At 52.3% G+C, this 25,645-nt stretch overlaps 1 protein-coding gene across 1 annotated transcript in view; it reads right to left on the bottom strand.

The window, feature by feature from the left end:
• Positions 1-610: 610 nt before the first annotated feature.
• LOC133354209 (hepatocyte nuclear factor 6-like) overlaps positions 611-25,645 on the bottom strand; it is a 35,559-nt gene continuing 10,524 nt past the window's right edge. Inside the window, 1 exon segment of the mRNA XM_061570872.1 lies at positions 611-1,124. Coding sequence (XP_061426856.1) covers positions 766-1,124 — 359 coding nt within the window. The 3' untranslated portion in view covers positions 611-765.

Here is a 25,645-nt window from a genome sequence, read left to right as displayed (position 1 = left end):
GAGGCGACATCGCCGCATCGGAGGAGGCGTGAGGGTGACGCCTCACAACAACGAACAAACCAAATACTAATAATAAATAATGCGTAATTATACATCGCAACAATAATATTAATACTGCCAGAACGATGGTGGGAAGCGCTTTCAACTCATCTCCCCTCGTCCAGGACCTCCCCCCGCCCCTCCCCCCGCCCGCCGTGGTGGGGGGCCCGAGTCCTCCGCAGCCCCCCCCCCCCCCGCATCACGGAGCTCCCGAGGCAGGAGTCGAGGTGGCGCTCTCAACGTAGACGCAGCTTTGAGAATGAGCGCCCTGGAGGAGTGGAGGGGGGGGGGGCTCCCAAAGGGAGGGGGTGGTTAAGGTGCTACTAAGACCCGTGATGATCGCCCTTCTTCTCGTGTTCAATTTTGAGGTTTTCAATGTTTTTTGGGTTTTTTTTCCTTTGAAGAAAAAAAATCCATCTTTGGTTTCGTTTGCAACACAATGTTCTTGTGTCAGGGGGGCGGGGAGTGGGGGGAGTGCGGGGGGAGGGGTGGGGGCTAGAGGGGAGGGAGGGGTGGGGGCTAGATGGGAGTGCGGGGGGGGGGCGTCTCAGGTGGAGTTACGGTGGGGGGCGGGAGGGGTGCGGCTGCTCTTCACGAGGTCGTCGGCGCAGGCGAAGACTCATCGCCATCGGTCCCTTCGCCTCCTTCCGTTCACATCATCTCCCCTGCGCCGCCCCCTCCCTCTCGCCACTGCCGATCTCACGTCACGCCGCTCCGCACACTCCCTCAAGCCTTGCTGCCGCCGCCGCCGCAGGACGCCGCGGAGGAAGACGAAGGCGGCTGCTGCTGGGAGGAGGAGGCTCCCGCCCCCCCTGACGAGGCGGCCCCCCCCAGCAACCCCCCGCCCTCGTCCTGCCACTTGTCGAGGCTGCGGCGCCGCGCGTTCATGAAGAAGTTGCTGACCGTGGTGAGCTCCAGGCCCAGCTGCTGGGCGATGGTCACCTGCATCTCCTTGGAGGGCCGGCGGTTCTCCTTGAAGATGGCGAGCAGCGTGCGCCTCTGCACGTCGGTAAAGACGAGGCGCGGTTTCTTGGGCTGCGAGGCGCCGCTGTCGCGGCCCTGCTCCTGCTCCTTGCGCTTACAGGCTGCGCGCGCGCGCGTGGTGATGATGGTGGTGGTGGCACACGCGGGACACGTGGAACAAGTGGAGTAGGCGGTACACGTGGGACACGCGGTGTACGCAGAACGCCGAATGAAACATGGCACGTGCAGTACACACGTGCAGCACACACATGCAGAACAGATAGCATGCACACAACGCACGCGCAGTGCACACACAGTACACACGATACACACAGCGCACACACGGTATGTATTATACACGCAGCACATATGGAACACGCAGTGAACACGCAGACCAGCACAGGACCGTACGCCACGGTACAGCACACGCAGCACACACGGGGCACAGCACACACACAGCACACACACAGCACACACGCGGCACACACGCAGCACACACAGCACACACGCAGCACAGACGCGGCACACACGCAGCACACACAGCACACAAGCGGCACACACGCGGCACATACAGCACACACACAGCACACACAGCACACACACGGCACAGCACACGCACAGAACACACGGGGCACAGCACACGCACAGAACACACGGGGCACAGCACACGCACAGCACACACGCACAGCATCACCACAGCGTTAGTACACAGGCTGCAGGTCACAGCGCAACCAGTGAGTACGCAGTCCGGCGCGACACCGTACACGCAGTACACACGTGAGTACACACGTGAATACACACGCAGTACACGCGACAAGTCTTGCAGCACACACTGACCGCGCCCCCACCCCCCCACTCGTGACAATCCATTGCTGGATGACGGCCTCCCTATGCCTTAGTTACGGGAGGTTGTTTGACCATACTTCACCACGCTGGTCATCGTGGGTTAGTGAAGTGGGGGGGGGGGGGTATCCAGCAGCGGTTCGGACATCTCTCGTCGCCACTGTTGTTAGCCGTGGCCAGGAACTCAACTCATAGACGCCTCAAAGACAAAGACCCCCCGTGTAGCCTTAACATACTCTTGGGGAAAGTGCTGTTAGCGAGTAGCAACACCTATAGAGGCCGGGACGGCACATGAGGGGGTGGGTGGCCAGCACCATGCTCGGCCACCTTTGTCTCCCCAGTGACGATGTTTACACACCGCAACAGGTACTCATTTGAGGCTGAGTCGACTTCGGGGGGGCCCAGAACCGCTTCAGATATTCGCCACTGGTGTTGGTGGCCGTGAGCGGGAATCGAATTCGGATCGCCGGGTTTGTAGCGCAGCGCGCTAACCGCTGCGCCACCGCTCTCCAACGCATGGTCTCCACACACGCACTACCCGCGGTATCTCCCAGCCAACGCCAACGCGTGGCCTTGAAGTGGAAAACAAACCTCATAGAGGCGATGTTTCAGGCAAAGGCCCTCCTTCGTGGCACGTCGGGGTTATGTGTGCCTGTGCACCCCGCTGACAACCCCCAATCGTCTCATCATCCACCACGCACTGCAAGCCAACACAACTCACCCCGACTCACCCGCCCACGCACCCGCTCACTCACTCAGCCGCTTGTCCACTCACTCAGCTACTCACCCGCTCACTCACCCGCTTGTCCACTCACTCAGCTACTCACCCGTTCGCTCGCTCACTCACCCGCTTGTCCCACTCCGCTACTCACTCGCTCACTCACTCACCCGCTTGTCCACTCACTCAGCTACTCACCCGCTCACTCTCTCACCCGCTTGTCCACTCGCTCAGCTACTCCCTCGCTCGCTCACCCGCTTGTCCACTCACTCAGCTACTCACTCACTCACCCGCTTGTCCACTCACTCAGCTACTCACCCGCTCACTCTCTCACCCGCTTGTCCACTCACTCAGCTACTCCCTCGCTCGCTCACCCGCTTGTCCACTCACTCAGCTACTCACTCACTCACCCGCTTGTCCACTCACTCAGCTACTCACCCGTTCGCTCGCTCACTCACCCGCTTGTCCCACTCCGCTACTCACTCGCTCACTCACTCACCCGCTTGTCCACTCACTCAGCTACTCACCCGCTCACTCACTCACCCGCTCACTCACTCACCCGCTTGTCCACTCACTCAGCTACTCACCCGCTCACTCACTCACTCACCCGCTTGTCCACTCACTCACCCGCTCACTCACTCACCCGCTTGTCCACTCACTCAGCTACTCACCCGCTCACTCACTCATTCGCCGCACTCAGGGGAGATGTTTTGCTGGTCGCTGTTACCCCACGTGGTGTCACTTTTCTCGGTTCCAATTCCTATATGCGCCCGATACTAATGAATTATGTGAAATATGTTTCAAATGAGCCGGGATATCAGATCATTCGCTCTTTGTCAGCCCTATAAATAAACAGGCACTGCTGTAGTGTTGATACCCAAGGCGGTACCGAATTCTGCTCTGGCCCATGGACTGTCATCACACAGCAGCTCACAACACTCGCTCACAAACTCACTCATTCCTCACTCACCACACGGCAGTCCACAACAAGACCACAGTAACAGCTCACACCAACACTCACCACGGTACAGGGGACAATAACTCTTACTCACAAACTCACTCATTCCTCACTCACCACACGGCAGTCCACAACAACAACACAGTACAGCTTACGTCAACACTCACTCACCACAGTGCAGGGCAGAGCAACGCTCACTCACAAACCTACTCATTCACTCGCCCACGAAGTCACTCATAAACGGACTCAGTCACTCACTCACCAACACTGCAGCTCACAACAACAACAATAATCTCCGTTCGCCACCCAGTGGCGGTGACGTCACCATGACGCTTGTGCCAGGCTAGGTACACTCTGAGGCCAGGTGAAATGTCAAAGGCTCCCTGACAGGAGGTCACGGGACAGACCCAGGTGCCCCATGGGTTGACTGTCTGTAAGGTCGAGTCGAGTTTTGTTGACACCCGTAGCGCCTTTCTGGCACAAATATGCCACTCAATGCACCACCATGGCATTCAAACCTTACCCCATGAACATCGGACAAGTCTATACAATGAGAAAAAATAGATATACTTTTACTATCTATAGTTATTTAAAATATAAAAACAAAACCAAGTTGTGGCTATGAGTTAATTGCCAGTTATCTCAGTCCAAGATGTTAAATAGTGTACGGGACAGAGGACATCCTTGTTGCACTCCAAGGTGAACAGAAAATGTCTCCGACTCCCGGTCACACAGCTTTATCCGGGCCTGCCCACCACCACCACGTGTGCACTGTGCGTTTAACTTATTTCGCACCGTACGTAGAAAACCGTGCTCATGGGAGGTGCGGGTGTAGGACAATAAACCAAACACAAAAAGCAGTTTTAAAGAAATTAATTTTCAAATCGAGATTTAAAAGCGCATAGCTCCAGTGGCTTCCTAATGTCGGAAGGAAGAACCTTCCAGACGGCCGCAGACGCGCATCTGAAAGCGCGATGCAGTGGCCATCTTTGTTCGATGGCTCGCCAAAAGCCGCTGCGAGGATGACCGGAGTTCACGTTGACGAGATCAGCAAGGTATTGTGGTTCATTTGTGGCAAGCACTGTGTGTGTACTGAGTCCAACCTCATAATGTATTCGTGAAGGTCCTTAATGATTGTGAGCAGAGGATCTGGGACTCCAAATGCACGTCCGCTGTCGCAGACGGACGAAGGAAATGGTGCCCCGGTGTGAAACCCACATTGGGGCTCAACAAGCCTCTCCTCAGAATTCCTAGCGAGGCAATTTTGAATGCCCCGGTAGTTGTTGCAATCAGTGCGGTGCCCCCTATTAAAAATGGGGAACACAAGGGGGCATCCTTCCAATGCTGTCCTGGTTCACAGAACCCGTCCTGTGGAGCGGACGGTTGTAACAGAACTACGTGGTGGAAAAATGTGTTAAATCATGTAGGAGCTAGATGACATCCCTGTCGCACCCCAAGGTGAACGGGGAATGATTCTGACTCCCAATCATGGAGCTTTACCCTGGCTAGCCCACCATCATGGAGATCATTAATGATTGTGAGCAGAGTCAGGGACTCCGAAAGCACGACGAACAACCCAGAACCCTGGCCTATTGATGGGAAATCCGCACATCCGTACGGTGCGAAAGATCAACATACACACGTATAACACACGTATCATTGGCCTTGACCAGGTTAATAATGGCCTGAAACCACACGGGGTGCTCGACAAGCCTCTCCTCAACGTGCCTGGCAAGGTCATCTTCTTGGTTCTTTCGGTAAAGTCACGTAGAATGGAAATAATAAAATAATAACATAAAACATTATAAAATAATTCTGCTTGCGTTGTGGCCGAAACGTCGTGAGAATGATTTTATTATGTTTTACTTTATTATTTTATTATTTCCATTCTACGTGACTTTACCGAAAGAACCAAGAGGATGAATCCCTGCAGTCACGAATGGCAAGGTGATGTTGAATAATCCTTGCCAGAACCTTTCCCGGCACACCGAAGAAGATGTCCCTGTAGTCGTTACAGTCTGTGCGTTCCCCGCCAGACACGCACACAGAAATACGCACACAGACACGCAGACACGCAGAGACTAATCCCCATATTGCCTTAACAGACTGTAGGAGCAATGAGCAAGTGCTGTTAGCAAGCACCTTTGTAGGTCGCAAGGCCAACACCACGCTCGACCGCCTTTGTCTCCCCAGTGGCGATGTTTACATACCGCGCCAGTTACTAATTTGAGGTTGCGTCGACCTAGGGGAGACCCAGGACCGGTTCAGATAATCGTCACTGGGGTCGACCGTGAGCGGGAATCGAACCCGGATCGCCGGGTTCGTAGCACATCGCGCTAACCGCTACGCCACTGCTCTCTACACACAAACACACACGGACACGCGCACACACACAAAGACAAATATCCCCCGTATAGCCTTAATATACTGTTAGGACAAGTGCTGTTAGCGAGCACCTATAAAGGCCGGCACGGCACACGAGGGGGTGGGTGGCCAGCACCACGCCGGGCCGCCTTTGTCTCCCCAGTGGCGATGTTTACACACCGCACCAGGTACTGAATTGAGGCTAAGTCAACCTACACAGACACACAGACAGACACGCACACCGACACCCACAGACGCACAGAGAAGCACGCGCAGGCCGGGGGGGGGGAGCCTCTGCGGAACCCGGCGAGGTGATGGACGTCGCTTTGGGGTGGCGGAGGGGAAGGGAGTCGCGCGCACTCGCGACATTCACGGCGGCTCCGTGCTGCTCCGTGCTGTCCCGTGCTGCCCCGTGCTGCCCCACGAGGCGGATCCGATTTTTTTAAATAAAAAATAATCGCGACCAGAAACAATATTCGGATGACATCCCCGTGCCGTGGGTCAGTCTGCAGGCCCGAATGCATCGTTCAGTGGCACCCGCGTGGGCACCTCTTTGTCAATGAACATCTGACCCCCACTACCCTCCCTGCACCCCCCCCCCCCGATAATAAACGAGAAGCCCGCGTGGCGCGCTGGTGGCTGCACACAGCGTGGCCTGCGATCCAGCGCTGTGGGAGCAGCAGCGGAGGTTGGTGGGTCGCACACAGAGTAGCGATGTCGCGAGTCTCCCCTTCACCGTGCGCGTCGGCCGAGGTGCAGTACCCCGCCTCTGCCAGGCGAATGCAGCAGAGTCCAGCGAAGTGTGGACTGAGATCAGCCATCCCATCCGCACGGTGGCGGAGAACGTTCCCTCCCACGTGGATAACAACGCTCACTACCAATTGGCTGAAAACATCTTAACACATAGAGAACCGCAGAGCAAGCGTTGGCGCGGACCCACCGCCAGGAAGCTGTTCCAACTCGCGTCCGTGGCTCTACTCGGCGACCGCGAGATGATATTTTGCCTCTCGTCTCTCACCACTCTGACCCCCCCATCCCCGTCCTCCTGGCGCTCCCAGCCCCCACCGTTCCTCGCTGTGCCCCCTCGCCCTGCTGTGCCCAGTCTCCCGCTCCACCTCCCTTCTCGCTCCCCTTCACTGAACCGACTCCCACTGCAGCACGCAGAGCGACCTTCTTCACGATAACCGGCAGCTTCCGATCCTCCCTTAAAACAACTCCCAGCTCGTCTCCCATAGCCCCCATCCTGCGGCTACTCCCTGTCCCTGTCCTCCAGCAACGACGAGCCGCACCCCAACCCCCATCACTACCCCCATCACTACCCCAACCCCCATCACTACCCCCATCACTACCCCAACCCCTATCACCACCCCAACCCCCATCACTACCCCAACCCCCATCACTACCCCAACCCCCATCACTACCCCCATCACTACCCCAACCCCTATCACCACCCCAACCCCCATCACTACCCCAACCCCCATCACTACCCCAACCCCCATCACTACCCCCATCACTACCCCAACCCCCATCACTACCCCCATCACTACCCCCATCACTACCCCAACCCCCATCACTACCCCAACCCCCATCACTACCCCAACCCCCATCACTACCCCAACCCCCATCACTACCCCCATCACTACCCCAACCCCCATCACTACCCCAACCCCCATCACTACCCCCATCACTACCCCAACCCCCATCACTACCCCAACCCCCATCACTACCCCCATCACTACCCCAACCCCTATCACTACCCCACTCTTAATAACAACCCCCTTTCTTTAGTTCAACCACCATTATCTTAATACACTTTTATAATCGTTGTAAAGCGCCGTATGTCAAGGAGACGCTGCCTGACTCGAGGTAATGTCACGTTTGCAATGAATGACGCCGCGGTGCAGAGCGAGCGGGGGTAACACGGGTGGGGGGTGTGGGGGACGAGGGGGGGGGGCCCTCCCCAACGAGCGACCTCCTCCAGCGCAGATACAAATCGTGGGGCCACAGCGAGCAACCAAACCCCCTGGCTGGGCCCCCCGAGACATCCCCCTCGTATCCTGCACAGCTGAGATCTCAAGACGAACTTTACAGCCGGTAAACAAACCTCCAAGATAGCCCTGTAATAACTCCACCTGCATGCGAATCAAACTAAATGTGCTCACTTGTGAGCGCCAATTCCACTCCAGCACGTGGTCTCTGAGTGAGTGAGTCCTGCACTCCAACTGGGCACGTCAGCCCGTGCAAGAACCGTGCAAGCATCTGCCTCGATTCTCATCTCAACTTCCAAACCTCACGAACGAAATCGCGAATGAAAAAAGACTGAAGATGTGTATTGTTGTATCCTGTGTCTCGCCGTCGTCTACACGGACACGTGACGCACGCAGCACGTGCCCCCCCCCCACTCGGTCTCTGTTCATGCCCCGCGATGTTCGGCCTCCTCCTCCTCGGATGGCCATCGCGAGCTGGCAGCTGGAGATTCTAAATGAAAACTTCGCTCGCTGCTGCATTTTGACGCTTACATCTTTCGTCCGTTTTGCAGAATGCTGCAGGGGTCAGCCGACATCTGAGCAACTGCGCGTGGTCCTGTCGCTGGGGTGCTGCAGCTTGCTGCGTTCTTGCTGGACGTTACATCTGCCCAAACCGATTCGCACAGCAGGTAACCTCGTCGGTGCGATGCTTCACGATGCCTCGTCGGTGCGATGTGTCACGATGCCTCACGGTGTGATGTGTCACGATGCCTCACTGTGTGATGTGTCACGATGCCTCACTGTGTGATGTGTCACGATGCCTCACTGTGTGATGTGTCACGATGCCTCACTGTGTGATGTGTCACGATGCCTCACTGTGTGATGTGTCACGATGCCTCACTGTGTGATGTGTCACGATGCCTCACTGTGTGATGTGTCACGATGCCTCACTGTGTGATGTGTCACGATGTGTCACGATGCCTCACTGTGTGATGTGTCACGATGCCTCACGGTGTGATGTGTCACGATGCCTCACTGTGTGATGTGTCACGATGCCTCACTGTGTGATGTGTCACGATGCCTCACTGTGTGATGTGTCACGATGCCTCACTGTGTGATGTGTCACGATGCCTCACTGTGTGATGTGTCACGATGCCTCGCGCTGTGACGATGCTGCGTGATTTTGGTTTTTCTGCTTTTTCAGCGCTGGCGAGCGAGGCCACTCGCGTGGCTGCGACTCTCGCCCCCCCCATCCCCCCACCCCCCACCACCCCCCACCCCGAGTCATCGCCGTCGCTAGCGACATCGAGCTCGACTCGCACAGCTGGAGGAGGAGGGCTGCTTGTTGCTGGCCGCACGTCGTCCGCGCGCACTGCCACGTAGCGTGCCGAGCCGCCCCAGTCGCGACGCGCTGCCCGCGCCCGTTGATTGCTACAACGCGCCCCGCGTGCCGCACACACAGAGAAAAAGATACCCCGGATAGACGTAACAGACTGTCGGGGCAAGTGCTGTTAGCGAGCAGCGCCTATGAAGGCCGGCACGGCACACGAGGGGGTGGGTGGCCAGCACCACGTCCAGGCCGCCTTTGTCTCCCTAGTGGCTAGGTTGATACACTGCACCAGGTACTCATTTGAGGCTGAGTCGACGTCGGGGAGGCCTAAGACCGGTTCAGATAATCGCCGATTTTGGCCGGGAGCAGGAAACGAACTCGGATCGCCCCGTTCGTAGCGCAGCACAGCGCTCACGGTTAGCCTGTGACAGACTGTTAGGGCGAGTGCACACATGCACACACACATGCACACACACATGCACACACACATGCACACACACATGCACACACACATGCACACACACATGCACACACACATGAACACACACATGCACACACATATGCACACACACGGGTACACACACACACATGCACACACATGCACACACACGGGTACACACACACGGGTACACACACACGGGTACACACACACACCAGTCAAGCAGCCATCAGCGCTCTCTACCCCGCCTGAGTGCGCGATCTGAACGGAGATGAGGCGTGAGCATTGGGAATCGCCCCCCCCCCCCGTCATGGTGAGTGAGATCCTCACCACTCACTCTGCCCCCCTCCCCCCGTCATGGTGAGTGAGATCCTCACCACTCACTCTGCCCCCCTCCCCGTCATGGTGAGTGAGATCCTCACCACTCACTCTGCCCCCCTCCCCCCGTCATGGTGAGTGAGATCCTCACCACTCACTCTGCCCCCCTCCCCCCGTCATGGTGAGTGAGATCCTCACCACTCACTCTGCCCCCCCCCCCCCGTCATGGTGAGTGAGATCCTCACCACTCACTCTGCCCCCCTCCCCCCGTCATGGTGAGTGAGATCCTCACCACTCACTCTGCCCCCCCCCCCGTCATGGTGAGTGAGATCCTCACCACTCACTCTGCCCCCCTCCCCCCGTCATGGTGAGTGAGATCCTCACCACTCACTCTGCCCCCCCCCCGTCATGGTGAGTGAGATCCTCACCACTCACTCTGCCCCCCTCCCCCCGTCATGGTGAGTGAGATCCTCACCACTCACTCTGCCCCCCCCCCCCGTCATGGTGAGTGAGATCCTCACCACTCACTCTGCCCCCCTCCCCCCGTCATGGTGAGTGAGATCCTCACCACTCACTCTGCCCCCCCCCCCGTCATGGTGAGTGAGATCCTCACCACTCACTCTGCCCCCCTCCCCCCGTCATGGTGAGTGAGATCCTCACCACTCACTCTGCCCCCCCCCCGTCATGGTGAGTGAGATCCTCACCACTCACTCTGCCCCCCCCCCCGTCATGGTGAGTGAGATCCTCACCACTCACTCTGCCCCCCCCCCCCCGTCATGGTGAGTGAGATCCTCACCACTCACTCTGCCCCCCTCCCCCCGTCATGGTGAGTGAGATCCTCACCACTCACTCTGCCCCCCTCCCCCCGTCATGGTGAGTGAGATCCTCACCACTCACTCTGCCCCCCCCCCGTCATGGTGAGTGAGATCCTCACCACTCACTCTGCCCCCCTCCCCCCGTCATGGTGAGTGAGATCCTCACCACTCACTCTGCCCCCCCCCCCCCGTCATGGTGAGTGAGATCCTCACCACTCACTCTGCCCCCCCCCGTCATGGTGAGTGAGATCCTCACCACTCACTCTGCCCCCCCCCCGTCATGGTGAGTGAGATCCTCACCACTCACTCTGCCCCCCTCCCCCCGTCATGGTGAGTGAGATCCTCACCACTCACTCTGCCCCCCCCCCCGTCATGGTGAGTGAGATCCTCACCACTCACTCTGCCCCCCCCCCCGTCATGGTGAGTGAGATCCTCACCACTCACTCTGCCCCCCTCCCCCCGTCATGGTGAGTGAGATCCTCACCACTCACTCTGCCCCCCCCCCCCGTCATGGTGAGTGAGATCCTCACCACTCACTCTGCCCCCCCCCGTCATGGTGAGTGAGATCCTCACCACTCACTCTGCCCCCCTCCCCAACCCGTGCCGTGCCCACAGCAGCAGCAGCAGCGGCGTCGCTCACCGCTGCAGGGGTGCGCGGGGCTCCGCGGGGGGGGCCCGGGGTGCGCGGGGCTCCGCGGGGGGGGCCCGGGGTTTGGTCTCGGCCGAGCGGGTCCCGGGGCCGCGCGCTTTCCCACCGCCCAGGACTGAGGCATAAAGAAAAGCAGCTGCAGTGAGGGCCCACGGGGGGGCCCCGCGAACCCCCCCCCACCACCCCAACCCACCCCTCCCCGATTAGCCCCCTACGAGCGCCGCTGATGGACTCCGACCAACGCCACGGACACCCCGCACAGCGCCACGTGCAAGTGGACACAAGCAAAGCCAAAGATCCCCCGTGCAGCCTTAGCAGACGGTTGGGGCGAGTGGTGTTAGCGAGCACCTATAAAGGCCGGCACGGCAAACGAGGGGGTGGCCAACACCACGCCCGGCCGCCTTTGTCTCCCTAGTGGAGATGTTTACACATCGCACCAGGTACTCATTTGAAGCTTAGTCGAAATAGGGGAGGCCCAGGACCGGTCAGATAATCATCAGTGGTGTTGGCCGTGAGAGGGAGTCAAACCCGGGTCGCCAGGTTCGTAACGCAGCGCGCTAACCGCTACACTACCGCTCCCCACACACACGTACACACAGACACACGGACACACAGACACACGTACACACACACTAACTATCAAACACACTAATACAAACACACACTAACTCACACGAACTCACACTAACTCACACAAAGATCACCCGTATAGCCGTTGAACACACTGTTAGGCCGGAACGGCACACAAGAGGGGTGGGTGGTCAAGACTCCCCTAGGTCGACTCAGCCTCAAATGAGTACCTGGTGCGGTGTGTAAACATCGCCACCCTGGAAACAAAGGCAGCCGGGCGTGGTTGCTGGCCACCCACCCCTCGAGTAGCGTACCGGCCTTCATAGGTGCTCGCTAACACACACTTGCCCGTAAAGTCTGCTAAGGCTATACGGGGGATCTTTGTATTTGCCTCACTCTCAGTCCGCTCCACACTTCCCTTGCGCACCAATGGAGCCTCCATCTTACGCTTCATTCCCTGCGTTATCAGTGTAACTACAATGGGAATCAAACACACACTGCGTTATATATATTGTACTACAATGTAGATCACACACTGCGTTATCATTGTAACTACAATGTAGATCACACACTGCGTTATCATTGTAACTACAATGTGGATCACACACTGCGTTATCAGTGTAACTACAATGTAAATCACACACTGCGTTATCAGTGTAACTACAATGTAAATCACACACTGCGTTATCAGTGTCACTACAATGGAAATCAATGCGTAATCGTGACCACGCCATCGTCGTGACGTCATTGGGAATCACTTCTCGACTCGAAGCTTTCGTGACTGCAGGAATTCATATTCTTCGGGTCGTTCGGTAAAGTCACGTAGACAGGTGCAAAGAAAATAACAAAAAACTACAACGTTTCGATCTCAACACAAGCGTTCGTCATCATCCCCTTCCTGATGATGAACGCAAAGAGAATGTGAATCACTGCGTTATTGTAATATATACATACTTATATAATCCACACTATACACACGTGTATGCATCACGTATACACATCTTCTTGGTTCTTTCGGTAAAGTCACGTAGAAGGGAAGTAATAAAATAATAAAAATAAAACATAATAAAACAATTCTCACTGTGAGAATTGTTTTATTATGTTTTATTTTTATTATTTTATTACTTCCCTTCTACGTGACTTTACCGAAAGAACCAAGAAGATGAATCCCTGCAGTCACGAAAGCTTTAAATCGTCACGTATACACAATTATAAAGTCCACACTCTTTACTCGTGTATGCATCACTTATATATGCACACAGTCCACATTATGCCCATGTCTATGTATCACATCTACATATACACACACACATAGTCCGTAAAATACGTGTATGTATAACCTATCGGCATATACAAGACAAAGATCCCCCTCATAGCCTTAACAGACTGTTGGGGCAAGTGCCGTTAACGAGCACCTATGAAGGCCGGTACGGCACGCGAGGGGATGTGTGGCCAGCACTACGCCCGCATAGACGTACACACACACAGATACACACACACAGACACACACAGACAGAGACACACACAGACACACACAAACACACACAGACAGACACACACACACAGACACACACACAGACACACACACACAGAGACACACACACAGACACACACACACAGACACACACACAGACACACACAGACACACACACACAGACACACACACAGACACACACACAGACACACACACACACAGACAGAGACACACACACACAGACACACAGACAGAGACACACACCGACACACACACACAGACAGAGACACACACAGACACACACACAGACACACACACAGACACACAGACACACACACAGACACACACACAGACACACACACAGAGACACACACAGAGACACACGCACACACAGAGAGAGACAGTAGACCGAGATTCCAACGACGCAGCGTCGAAGCGATGATTGTCCATTCAGCAGGCTGGGTGCACGTGCGTGTACTCGTGTGGGTACATACGGACTGTTCTTTAAATGAAGGTACATTGGGAATTCCCTTCCTCACCACCACCATCATCGATTCAATTCCCTCAAGCGCTTACAAATCATAACATCGCCGCTAAATTCAAGAGAAACGCGGTACACTCTTACCTCTTAAAACTTTGATAATGATATTAGATTATAATCTAATATCATCGTATATTTATATAGCCAGTGCCTTCACTCAAGGGGCTTGACGTAGCTTACAAAACGGCGACAGAGAATGGAACATTGTAGTTGGCAGGGTGGTGCAAGGTTGAAGAAATGCGTGATGGCGATCGAGGGGTGCTTCGGGATCACGAAATGGAAGGGGAGGGAGTGGAAGGAGTGGAGGGGCGAGGGAAGAGAATGGGCAGTAAAGAAGAGGTGAGGCGTCAAGAGGGGAATGGAGTCTATGGTGCAGTGTTGAGTCTATGGGCAGTGTTGAGCCTATGGGCAGTGTTGAGTCTATGGGCAGTGTTAAGTCTATGGTGCAGTGTTGAGTCTATGGTGCAGTGTTGAGTCTATGGGCAGTGTTGAGTCTATAGGCAGTGTTGAGTCTATGGGTAGTGTTGAGTCTATAGGCAGTGTTGAGTCTATGGATAGTGTTGAGTCTATAGGCAGTGTTGAGTCTATGGGCAGTGTTGAGTCTATGGGTAGAGTTGAGTCTATAGGCAGTGTTGAGTCTGTGGGCAGTGTTGAGTCTATAGGCAGTGTTGAGTCTATGGGTAGTGTTGAGTCTATAGGCAGTGTTGAGTCTATGGGCAATGTTGAGTCTATGGGTAGTGTTGAGTCTATGGGTAGTGTTGAGTCTATAGGCAGTGTTGAGTCTATGGGTAGTGTTGAGTCTATAGGCAGTGTTGAGTCTATGGGCAGTGTTGAGTCTATGGGTAGAGTTGAGTCTATAGGCAGTGTTGAGTCTGTGGGCAGTGTTGAGTCTATAGGCAGTGTTGAGTCTATGGGTAGTGTTGAGTCTATAGGCAGTGTTGAGTCTATGGGCAGTGCTGAGTCTATGGGCAGTGTTGAGTCTATGGGCAGTGTTGAGTCTATAGGCAGTGTTGAGTCTTTGGTGCAGTATTGAGTCTATAGGCAGTGTTGAGTCTATGGTGCAGTATTGAGTCTATAGGCAATGTTGAGTCTATGGGCAGTGTTGAGTCTATGTGCAGTATTGAGTCTATGGGTAGTGTTGAGTCTATAGGCAGTGTTGAGTCTATGGGCAGTGTTGAGTCTATAGGCAGTGTTGAGTCTATGGGTAGTGTTGAGTCTATAGGCAGTGTTGAGTCTATGGGCAGTGTTGAGTCTATAGGCAGTGTTGAGTCTATGGTGCAGTATTCAGTCTATGGGTAGTGTTGAGTCTATGGGCAGTGTTGAGTCTATGGGCAGTGTTGAGTCTATGGGCAGTATTGAGTCTATGGGCAGTGTTGAGTCTATGGGCAGTGTTGAGTCTATGGGCAGTGCTGAGTCTATGGGAAGTGTCCATGGGCAGTGTTGAGTCTATGGGCAGTGTTGAGTCTATGGGTAGTGTTGAGTCTATGGGCAGTGTTCAGTCTATGGGCAGTGTTGAGTCTGTGGGCAGTGTTGAGTCTATGGGCAGTGTTAGTCAATGTTGAGTCTATGGGCAATGTTGAGTCTATGGGTAGTGTTGAGTCTATGGGTAGTGTTGAGTCTATGGGTAGTGTTGAGTCTATGGGCAGTGTTGAGTCTATGGGCAGTGTTGAGTCTATGGGCAGTGTTGAGTCGATGTGCAGTGTTGAGTCTATAGGCAGTGTTGAGTCTATGGTGCAGTATTGAGTCTATGGTGCAGTGTTGAGTCTATGGTGCAGTGTTGAGTCTATGTGCAGTGTTGAGTCTATGGGCAGTGTTGAGTCTATGGGCAGTGTTGAGTCTATGGGCAGTGTTGAATATATGTGCAGTGTTGAGTCTATGGTGCAGTGTTGAGTCTATAGGCAGTGTTGAGTCTATGGTGCAGTATTGAGTCTATGGTGCAGTGTTGAGTCTATGGTGCAGTGTTGAGTCTATGGGCAGTGTTGAGTCTATGGGCAGTGTTGAGTCTATGGGCAGTGTTGAGTCTGTGGGTAGTGTTGAGTCTATGGGCAGTGTTGAGTCTGTGGGTAGTGTTGAGTCTATGGGCAGTGTTGAGTCTATAGGCAGTGTTTAGTCTATGGTGCAGTATTGAGTCTATGGGTAGTGTTGAGTCTATGGGCAGTGCTAAGTCTATGGGCAGTGTTGAGTCTATGGGCAGTGTTGCTCAATGTTGATTCCAGTAGAGGGGTGCAAGAAGGGAACGAGACTGGGCCCAGAAACGGTGAAAGGAGACAACGCATGGGGGTTGTGTTTGAGGTCTGTGAGGGTACTCTGTTACTCCTTTTATGTTACCAGGTAATGCCCACTGAGCTATATCGATATTTTGTTAAAGTTACCTGGCCATCACAAATGATATCTCAACGAAACAGCTTATCCCGTGGACATGTATAGCAGCTACATACTGTAAACGCGTGATGTTGATTCGAAATGTGAAGGAAAAAATCGGAGGATCCGGAGAAAAATCCACGCGGCAATGGAGAGAGAGAGGGAGACGCGGTCTCTAAATACACAGCAGGCGTCAGAGTCGCGATCGAACCCACGGTTTCCTGCATAGCAGGCGAGGTTGTTAACATCTTGCCCCACTGGAATCAACTTCCCTTGCACATTAAGCAATACAGGGTGGGGGTGGGGGTATTTGTTCTGTTCATCTTATCTCCGTTTCAGCGTCTAACGCGATTATCCGGCAACAGTGGCCCGCATAATCGGATCTGAGGCGGGAAGGAGCGGCCACAGCGCGCTCAGCAGGGACCCCGACTCGCTCCCTCGACTGCCACCAGCGCTCCAGGCTCCCGCCATAGCATCGCTGGCAGTGCGGACATCGTCAGCAGCAGCGGCAGCATTACTCCTGGGACTACAGCACCACTCCTGCTCGTGTCATCATTCATCATCATCATCCTTCATCATTCATCATCATTTACCGATATTATCGCAGTGCTACCGTGGCCATCGGAACGCGTCCGAGAGTCCGTCCATGGGAGTGAGGTGGAGCGATGGAATAGCCGCGTGCGTGCGGGGCAAGGCGAGGGTTGCCGGCTCGGCAATCCTCGCCTTGTGCTTGCTGGCGGAGGAGGCGGCCCTTCTTCACGGGGTCAAGTTTGAGTTCCAGGGTCATTCTGTGACACCCAAGACGTTAAGAGCTCAAAATACCCGGGGGGTAGCAGCGTCACCAGCCGGTGAGGATCCTGTCCCTGCTGTCAGCAGGGGGCCATGGTCGCTACCGTGTGGCCCCATTGAGCAGCCTCGCTTGATCATTCATCCCGCAGCCTCTGCACGAGTTCATCTGCAATCTCACCTTTAATTCTCACACTTGGACTCTGCGCCGTCAACTTCCATGGCTTCCCGTGAACGACACCGCTGTCTTTTCAAATACCTGAAGCTCGTCTTTAAATCTCTCCATGGCCGTGCCCCCCCCCCCCCCTCATCTCGCCTCTCTCATCTCCTCCCATGTCCCCTCCTCTCGTCCTCTTCGTTCCCAATCCTCTCTCCGTCTCTCTGTCCCTCCGTCTCTCTGTCCCTCCGTCTCTCTGTCCCTCCGTCTCTCTGTCCCTCCGTCTCTCTGTCCCTCCGTCTCTCTGTCCCTCCGTCTCTCTGTCCCTCCGTCTCTCTGTCCCTCCGTCTCTCTGTCCATCCGTCTCTCTGTCCCTCCGTCTCTCTGTCCCTCCGTCTTTCTGTCCCTCCGTCTCTCTGTCCCTCCGTCTCTCTGTCCCTCCGTCTCTCTGTCCCTCCGTCTCTCTGTCCCTCCGTCTCTCTGTCCCTCCGTCTCTCTGTCCCTCCGTCTCTCTGTCCCTCCGTCTCTCTGTCCCTCCGTCTCTCTGTCCCTCCTTCTCCCGTGTTCGGTCCTTCTCCCTCCTGTATCCTTCCCACTCGCATCAAGTAGCCCTGGTACAATGAGCAGCACCCCCCCCCCCCCATAGACTCAACGTATGTATGCAAGTATGTTGGACTTCTTTCGCACCGTACCAACCGTGCAACACTGCCCATAGACTCAACACTGCCCATAGACTCAACACTGCCCATAGACTCAACACTACCCATAGACTCAACACTGCCCATAGACTCAACACTGCCCATAGACTCAACACTGCCCATAGACTCAACACTGCCCATAGACTCAACACTGCCCATAGACTCAACACTGCCCATAGACTCAACACTGCCCATAGACTCAACACTGCCCATAGACTCAACACTGCCCATAGACTCAACACTGCCCATAGACTCAACACTTCCCCTGTAGATGAAGCAGTCCCGCTTCTTAACCTCCTCCCCGTCTCTATTTCCCATTCCCTTCCCTCCCCTCGCCCCTCCCCTCCTTCCCGTCCCTCCCCTGCCCTGTGGTGATCCTGAAGCACCCCTCCGTCGCTGTCACTCATTCCTCAGCCCTGTCAATTAATCATTCCATTGTCACCGTTTCGTTCAATTACGTCAAGCGCTTTTGAGTGAAGGCGCTCGCAACATAAATACAGATGACATTGTTTGATGTTGTCATTATTGCAGTCTTGCCAGGACGCGTTACACTCACTGCGGGTTTCCGACAATATGTCGTCGTCTTCGTCAACAACACGAACGAACGCCGCCGCCAACGCTCCCGCGTGAACGTCGCCACGACGTCGCCACGACGTCCACGCCCGGACTGGGGCCCCCGTCGCGGCGCGCTCGCTGGCGCGTCACTCTCCGTGACTCGTTCCGCCTGTTCGTGGACTCGTGTTGCTCACGCGCTCAGTTGTCATTGTTTACATGTTGATTCGTGCGTTCATTTGTCATTTTTCGTTTATTTGTGATTATTGGTGTGTGGATATGTGTAAATTCTCGTGTTTATTTGTGACAATTCACGTGTTTATTTGTGACAATTCGCGTGTTTATTTGTGACAATTCGCGTGCTTATTTGTGATAATTATCGTGTTTATTTGTGACACTTCTCGTGTTTATTTGTGACAATTCGCGTGTTTATTTGTGACAATTCGTGTGTTTATTTGTGACTATTCGTGTGTTTATTTGTACCAATTCTCGTGTTTATTTGTACCAATTCTCGTGTTTATTTTTGTAAATTCTCGTGTTTATTTGTGACCATTCACGTGTTTATTTGTGTCAATTCTCGTGTTTGTGTAAATTCTCGTGTTTATTTGTGACAATTCTCGTGTTTATTTGTGTCAATTCTCGTGTTTATTTGTGTAAATTCTCGTGTTTATTTGTGTCAATTCTCGTGTTTGTGCAAATTCTCGTGTTTATTTGTGACAATTCTCGTGTTTATTTGTGTCAATTCTCGTGTTTATTTGTGACAATTCTCGTGTTTATTTGTGTCAATTCTCGTGTTTATTTGTGTAAATTCTCGTGTTTATTTGTGACAATTCACGTGTTTATTTGTGACAATTCGCGTGCTTATTTATGACAATTCGTGTGTTTATTTGTGAATATTTTGTGCTTATTTGTGACAATTCGTGTGTTTATTTGTGAATATTTTTGTGTTTATTTGTGACAATTCGCGTGTTTATTTGTGAATATTTTTATGCTTATTTGTGACAATTCGTGTGTTTGTTTGTGACAATTCGCGTGTTTATTTGTGACAATTCGCGTGTTTATTTGTGACGATTCTCGTGTTTATTTGTGACAATTCGCGTGTGAATATTTTTGTGCTTATTTGGTACAAATTCGCGTGTTTATTTGTGACAATTCGCGTTTATTTGTGACAATTCGCGTGTTTATTTGTGAATATTTTTGTGCTTATTTGTGACAATTCGCGTGTTTATTTGTGACAATTCGTCTGTTTATTTGTGACAATTCTCGTATTTATTTGTGACAATTCTCGTGTTTATTTGTGTAAATTTTCGTGTTTATTTGTGACAATTCTCGTGTCTATTTGTGACAATTCGCATGTTTATTTGTGACAATTCGCGTGTTTATTTGTGAATATCCGAGTGTTTATTTGTGATTAGTCGATTGTTAATTTGAAATTATTTGTGTAATTAGTTGTGATTATTCGCGTGTTTAATTGTGACAATTTGCGTGTTTATTTGTGATTATTCGATCGTTACATTTTGATTATTTGAGTGTTTATTTGTAATTGTTCGATTTGCTAAGTTGTGATTATTCACGTGTTTATTTGTGACAATTCGAGTGTTTATTTGTGAATATTTTTGTTTATTTTTGATTAATCGGGTGATTATTGGTGATTATTTTAATGTTTATATGTGATTATTTGATTGTTAATTTGTGATTATTCGATTGTTAATTTGTGACAATTCGCGTGTTTATTTGGAATTATTAGATTATGTATTGGTGATAACTTTTAGTGTTTACTTGTGATCAGTCGGGTGTTTATTTGTGTTTATTTGTGTTTATTCCACGTGGGTGTCAAGCCGGCTGGGCTGAGATCACTGACAGCGGCGCTTCTTGACTTTAACAGCGAGCGATCACAGTCACTCGCTCGACTTACAAGCACAAGTACACTCTTAACTAGAAGAGGAATTACAATAAAAACATGTTTATGTAAAGTCAATATTGACGTGTTTCTTCATGTTCATCTACGTTTAAATGTTCCTGTTATATTGTGTATAATTACGCGTTTATTCGCGTATTTGGCTGGATGCGACATTCACTGTGTAAAAGCAAACTGTCTGCGTTATAGATGCAAGATGTGTGTACACTGTGTGTGTGTACACTGTGTGTGTGTGTACACGTGCATCACGTGTACACACACACACAGTGTACACGCGGGGCACGTGTACACACACACACAGTGTACACACACACACAGTGTACACTGTATGTGTGTGTACACGTGCCCCGCGTGTACACTGTGTGTGTGTGTACACGTGCATCAAGTGTACACTGTGTGTGTGTACACAGGCATCACGTGTATACTGTGTATGTATGTGTGTATGTGTGTGTGTATGTATGTGTGTGTATGTGTGTATGTGTGTGTGTGTGGGTGTATGTGGGGAGTGGTAGTGTAGCGGTTAGCGCGCTGCGCTATGAACCCGGTGACACGGGTTCGATTTCCGCTCACGGCCAACACCAGTGACGAATATCTGAACCGGTCCCGGGCCTCCCCTAGGTCGACTCAGCCTCAAATGAATAACTGGTGCGGTGTGTAAACATCGCCACTGGGGAGACCAAGACGGCCGGGCGTGGTGCTGGCCACCGACCCTCTCGTGTGCCGTTCCGGCCTTCAAAGGTGCTTACTCGCTCACAGTGACTTGCCCCAACATTCTGCTGAAAGGGGTGAGACGGGGGATCTTTTCTCTTGCACGTGAGTGGGGAGCGGTGGGTGTAGTGGTTAGCGCTACGCTATGCTACGAACCCGCGACCCGAGTCCGATTCCCGCTCACGGCCAACACCAGTGAGATTATCTGAACCGGGCCTGGGCCTCCCCTATTTCGACTCAGCCTCAAATGAGTACCGAGTGCGGTGTGTAAACATCGCCACTGGGGAGACAAAGGCGGCCGGGTGTGGTGTTGGTGACGCACCCCTTCGTGTGCTGTGCCGATTTCTCGCTCACAACGCCGCCAAAAGTCTGTCGAGGCTTTACGGCAGCGGTGAGCACACTGAGATCACAGTGGTGAGCACAGTGAGGTTACAGCGGTGAGCACACTGAGATCACAGTGGTGAGCACACTGAGATTACAGCGGTGAGCGCACTGAGATCACAGCGGTGAGCAGACTGAGATCACAGTGGTGAGCACACTGAGATTACAGCGGTGAGCACACTGAGATCACAGCGGTGAGCACACTGAGATCACAGCGGTGAGCACACTGAGATTACAGCGGTGAGCAGACTGAGATCACAGCGGTGAGCACACTGAGATCACAGTGGTGAGCACACTGAGATTACAGCGGTGAGCAGACTGAGATCACAGTGGTGAGCACACTGAGATTACAGCGGTGAGCGCACTGAGATCACAGCGGTGAGCACACTGAGATCACAGTGGTGAGCACACTGAGATTACAGCGGTGAGCGCACTGAGATCACAGCGGTGAGCACACTGAGATCACAGCGGTGAGCAGACTGAGACCCCAGAAAGGGCATCTCGCAGCTCCTGGGGATGCGTGCACCCCTGGCTAAGGACCACTGCTTTACGGGGAATCGTTGTCGTTGTATGTGCGAGTGATTGTGTGTGTTTATCTATGGCCGTAACGTGCACATAGCTTGGCACAAGCGCCGTGGTGACGTCACCGCCACTCAGTGGTGAATGGCGGTCGTTGTATATCATGTATATATGTGTAGGTGTGCATATCTATGTGTGTATATGTATATATGTGTATTCAGTATTTGTGTATGTACGTGTGTACATATGTGTATTTGTATGTGTATTTGTATGTGTGTGCAGTATATGCTTGTACGTCACTGTGTCTTTGTATAGTATATTAATGCATGTCTCTGTGTACGTCTTTATTCTGGATGCGTGTGTACGTGTGTGTACCTGTGTGTGTACCTGTGTGTGTGCGTACCTGTGTACGTGTGTGTACTTGTGTGTTTGCTCGCTAACAGCACTTGCCCCTACAGTCTGTCAAGGCTATACGGGGGGTCTTTATAATTATCTTTGTGTCTACTTGTGTGTACCTGTGTGTCTACGTATGTGTGTGTACCTGTGTGTGTATCTGTGCGTGTACCTGTGTGTGCGTGTGTACCTGTGTGTGTCTACGTGTGCGTGTGTACCTGTGTGTGTACCTGTGTGTGTGCGTGTGTACCTGTGTGTGTATCTGTGTGTCTACGTGTGCGTGTGTACCTGTGTGTGTACCTGCGTGTGTACCTGTGTGTGTCTACGTGTGTGTGTGCACCTGTGTGTGCACCTGTATGTGTGTCTGTGTGTGTACCTGTGTGTCTACCTGTGTGTGTCTACGTGTGTGTGTGTACCGTTCCGGCCTTCATAGGTGCTCGCTAACAGCAATTGCCCCTACAGTCTGTTAAGGCTATACGGGGGATCTTTATCTTTATATGTGCGTGTACGTGTAAATGCATGTATCTGTGTGGGTACGTGTATTTATAGGTCGACTCAGCCTCAAATGTGTATTTATAGGTCGACTCAGCCTCAAATGAGTACCTGGTGCGGTGTGTAAACATCGCGACTGGGGAGACAAAGGCGGTCGGGCGTGGCGCTGGCCACCCACCCCCCTCGTGTACCGTTCCGGCCTTCATAGGTGCTCGCTAACAGCACTTGCCCCAACAGTCTGTTAAGGCTATACGGGGGATCTTTATCTTTATGTATGTGTGTGTATGTCTGTGTGTGTACGTGTATATGTATGAGTGTCTACGTGTATATGTATGTCTTTGTGTGTGTACGTGTGTATGTATATATGTGTGTATGTATGTCTAAGTGTGTGTACGTGTGTATGTATGTTTTTGTGTGTGTACGTGTGTATGTATGTATATGTGTGTGTTTGTGTATGTATGTCTTTGTGTGTGTATGTGTGTATGTATGTATGTCTATGTGTGTGTGTGTATGTATGTCTATGTGTGTGTACGTGTGTATGTATGCCTATGTGCCTTTGTACATTTGTGGGGAGCGGTAGCGTGGCGGTTAGCGCGCTGCGCTATGAACCCGGCAACACGAATTTGATATCCGCTCACGGCCAACACCAGCGACGATTATCTGCACCGGTCCTGGGCCTCCCCTAGGTTGACTCAGCCTCCAATGAGCACACAGCGCGGTGCGTGAACATCGCCACTCGGGATGGCCTTCGTGTGTACTCGCTAGCGGCACTTGCCCCGACTATATGTTGAGGCTATACGGGGGTTCTTTAGTCTTTGTGTACGTGTGAGGCACTCGCGACCTTCCCACGGGAGATTCCCGCAGACCCCGCGATGATGATGATGATGACGCCAGCGCGTTTCCATCCACAGCCGAGTGCCGCGACTTCCATCAGCGACTCCGCGTTGCCCGCGACGACTCTTGCTGCTCATCGTTGTCTATCGTTCATCGTACTCGATGTATCGACTTCATCACCAATCTATCAACATCATTACAAACGTCGTTATTCTATTTGCTATCGGGTGCCACTGTCATCACGACTGCCGTGATGATGCACCAGCGGTGTCTCTGTCATCACGACTGCCGTGTTGGTGCCACTGTCATCACGACTGCTGTGATGATGCACCAGCGGTGTCACTGTCATCACGACTGCCGTGTTGATGCCACTATCATCACAAGTGCCGTGTTGATGCACCAGCGGTGTCGCTGTCATCACGAGTGCCGTGTTGATGCACCAGCGGTGTCGCTGTCATCTCGACTGCCGTGATGATGCCACTGTCATCACGACTGCCGTGATGGTGCCACTGTCATCACGACTGCTGTCTTGATTAACCCGCTGCTGTTCGTGTCAATATCATTCGAAAACCATTATTGTTGATAACAATATTACTACGATGTATTTCAAGATACTCGTGTCTACTGTAATTGCTATCGATAATGTATCATCATCATAACCAACCGTTGCCATTATATCGCAATACGATTACTATCATCCTTAATAATATAATTACTATCCAGTAATATTATATTTATTATAATAATCAGAATTGCTAGAATATTATAATAATCATTATTGCTAGAATATTATAATAATCAGTATTGCTAGAATATTATAATAATCAGTATTGCTAGAATATTATAATAATCAGAATTGCTAGAATATTATAATAATCAAAATACAGGATAATTATCATCAACGGTGCTATTCATCATAATGACAAGCATCGCCATGGTAATGGTAGTTAGCCCGGCCGCCCTTGTCTCCCCAGAGCTGATGTTTACTACACACCGCACCAGGTACTCGTTTTAAGGCTGAGTTTACATAGGAGACGCTCAGGACCGGTTCCAATGACCATTACTGGCCGTGGTGGTCGCCATGAGCGCGAATCGAACTCTCTCTAGTTTCTGCCGGGTTCAATCGGCCATGGATCTCATAACAATCGCAACAGCGACAAACCCTCATGTGGTTATGGCAATGAAGATAACAATACTAACAACTAAGGCAACATCATGATTTTATATCCAGACAATGATAACGATACCAGGCCACTGCAGTCGCCCCACTGGTGGTGGTTGCTGTGGCTGTCGCTTTGCCAAGTTTCAGCTCTCCAACGTTTCTAGAACATTCTCGCTCTCGATTGCATCAGTCAACCACGAACGCGTGTTTATGAGATGCACAAGCAAATCGGACGCCTCCTGTCACACGCACGTCGCCCACACGGCATTGATTCTGGGATGTGCATTTGTTGAGTAGCAGTGTTTCAAAACAAGAAACATCAGGGCCGGTTTCGACATTCAGCGTCTCAAAATTGAACCTTTTTTGCCAGTATCACAGGATGTTAACTAAGAATAGGTTTTACCCTTTCTGGCAATAAGACACGAGGTAGTAAGATGTTCAAACGCCAAAGAGCAACCTGTTCGCCTTTTGGAGTTCTCTGGTCTGACGCTGGTGAGACAAGGCCCGAAAGAAGGCTTCTGTCTCTGGTGTAGACCAATCCGTCCCAATGCCCATGTGTTAATTACCAGAGCACGTGTGTTGTTTGCATGTTCACCACACGTATCGTGTGTGGTTAATGCAGACTGGATTCCTTGCAAAAGGTTTCTATTTGGTGTTTAAACATCTTAACACCACCTGTTTTATTGCCATAAAGGG

Source organism: Lethenteron reissneri, chromosome 46 (genome assembly GCF_015708825.2).
Source record: "Lethenteron reissneri isolate LAM-NWPU_2019-01 chromosome 46, ASM1570882v1, whole genome shotgun sequence".
In the NCBI taxonomy this organism is placed as follows: domain Eukaryota; kingdom Metazoa; phylum Chordata; class Hyperoartia; order Petromyzontiformes; family Petromyzontidae; genus Lethenteron; species Lethenteron reissneri.
This window is presented reverse-complemented; position numbering and strand designations above follow the sequence as displayed.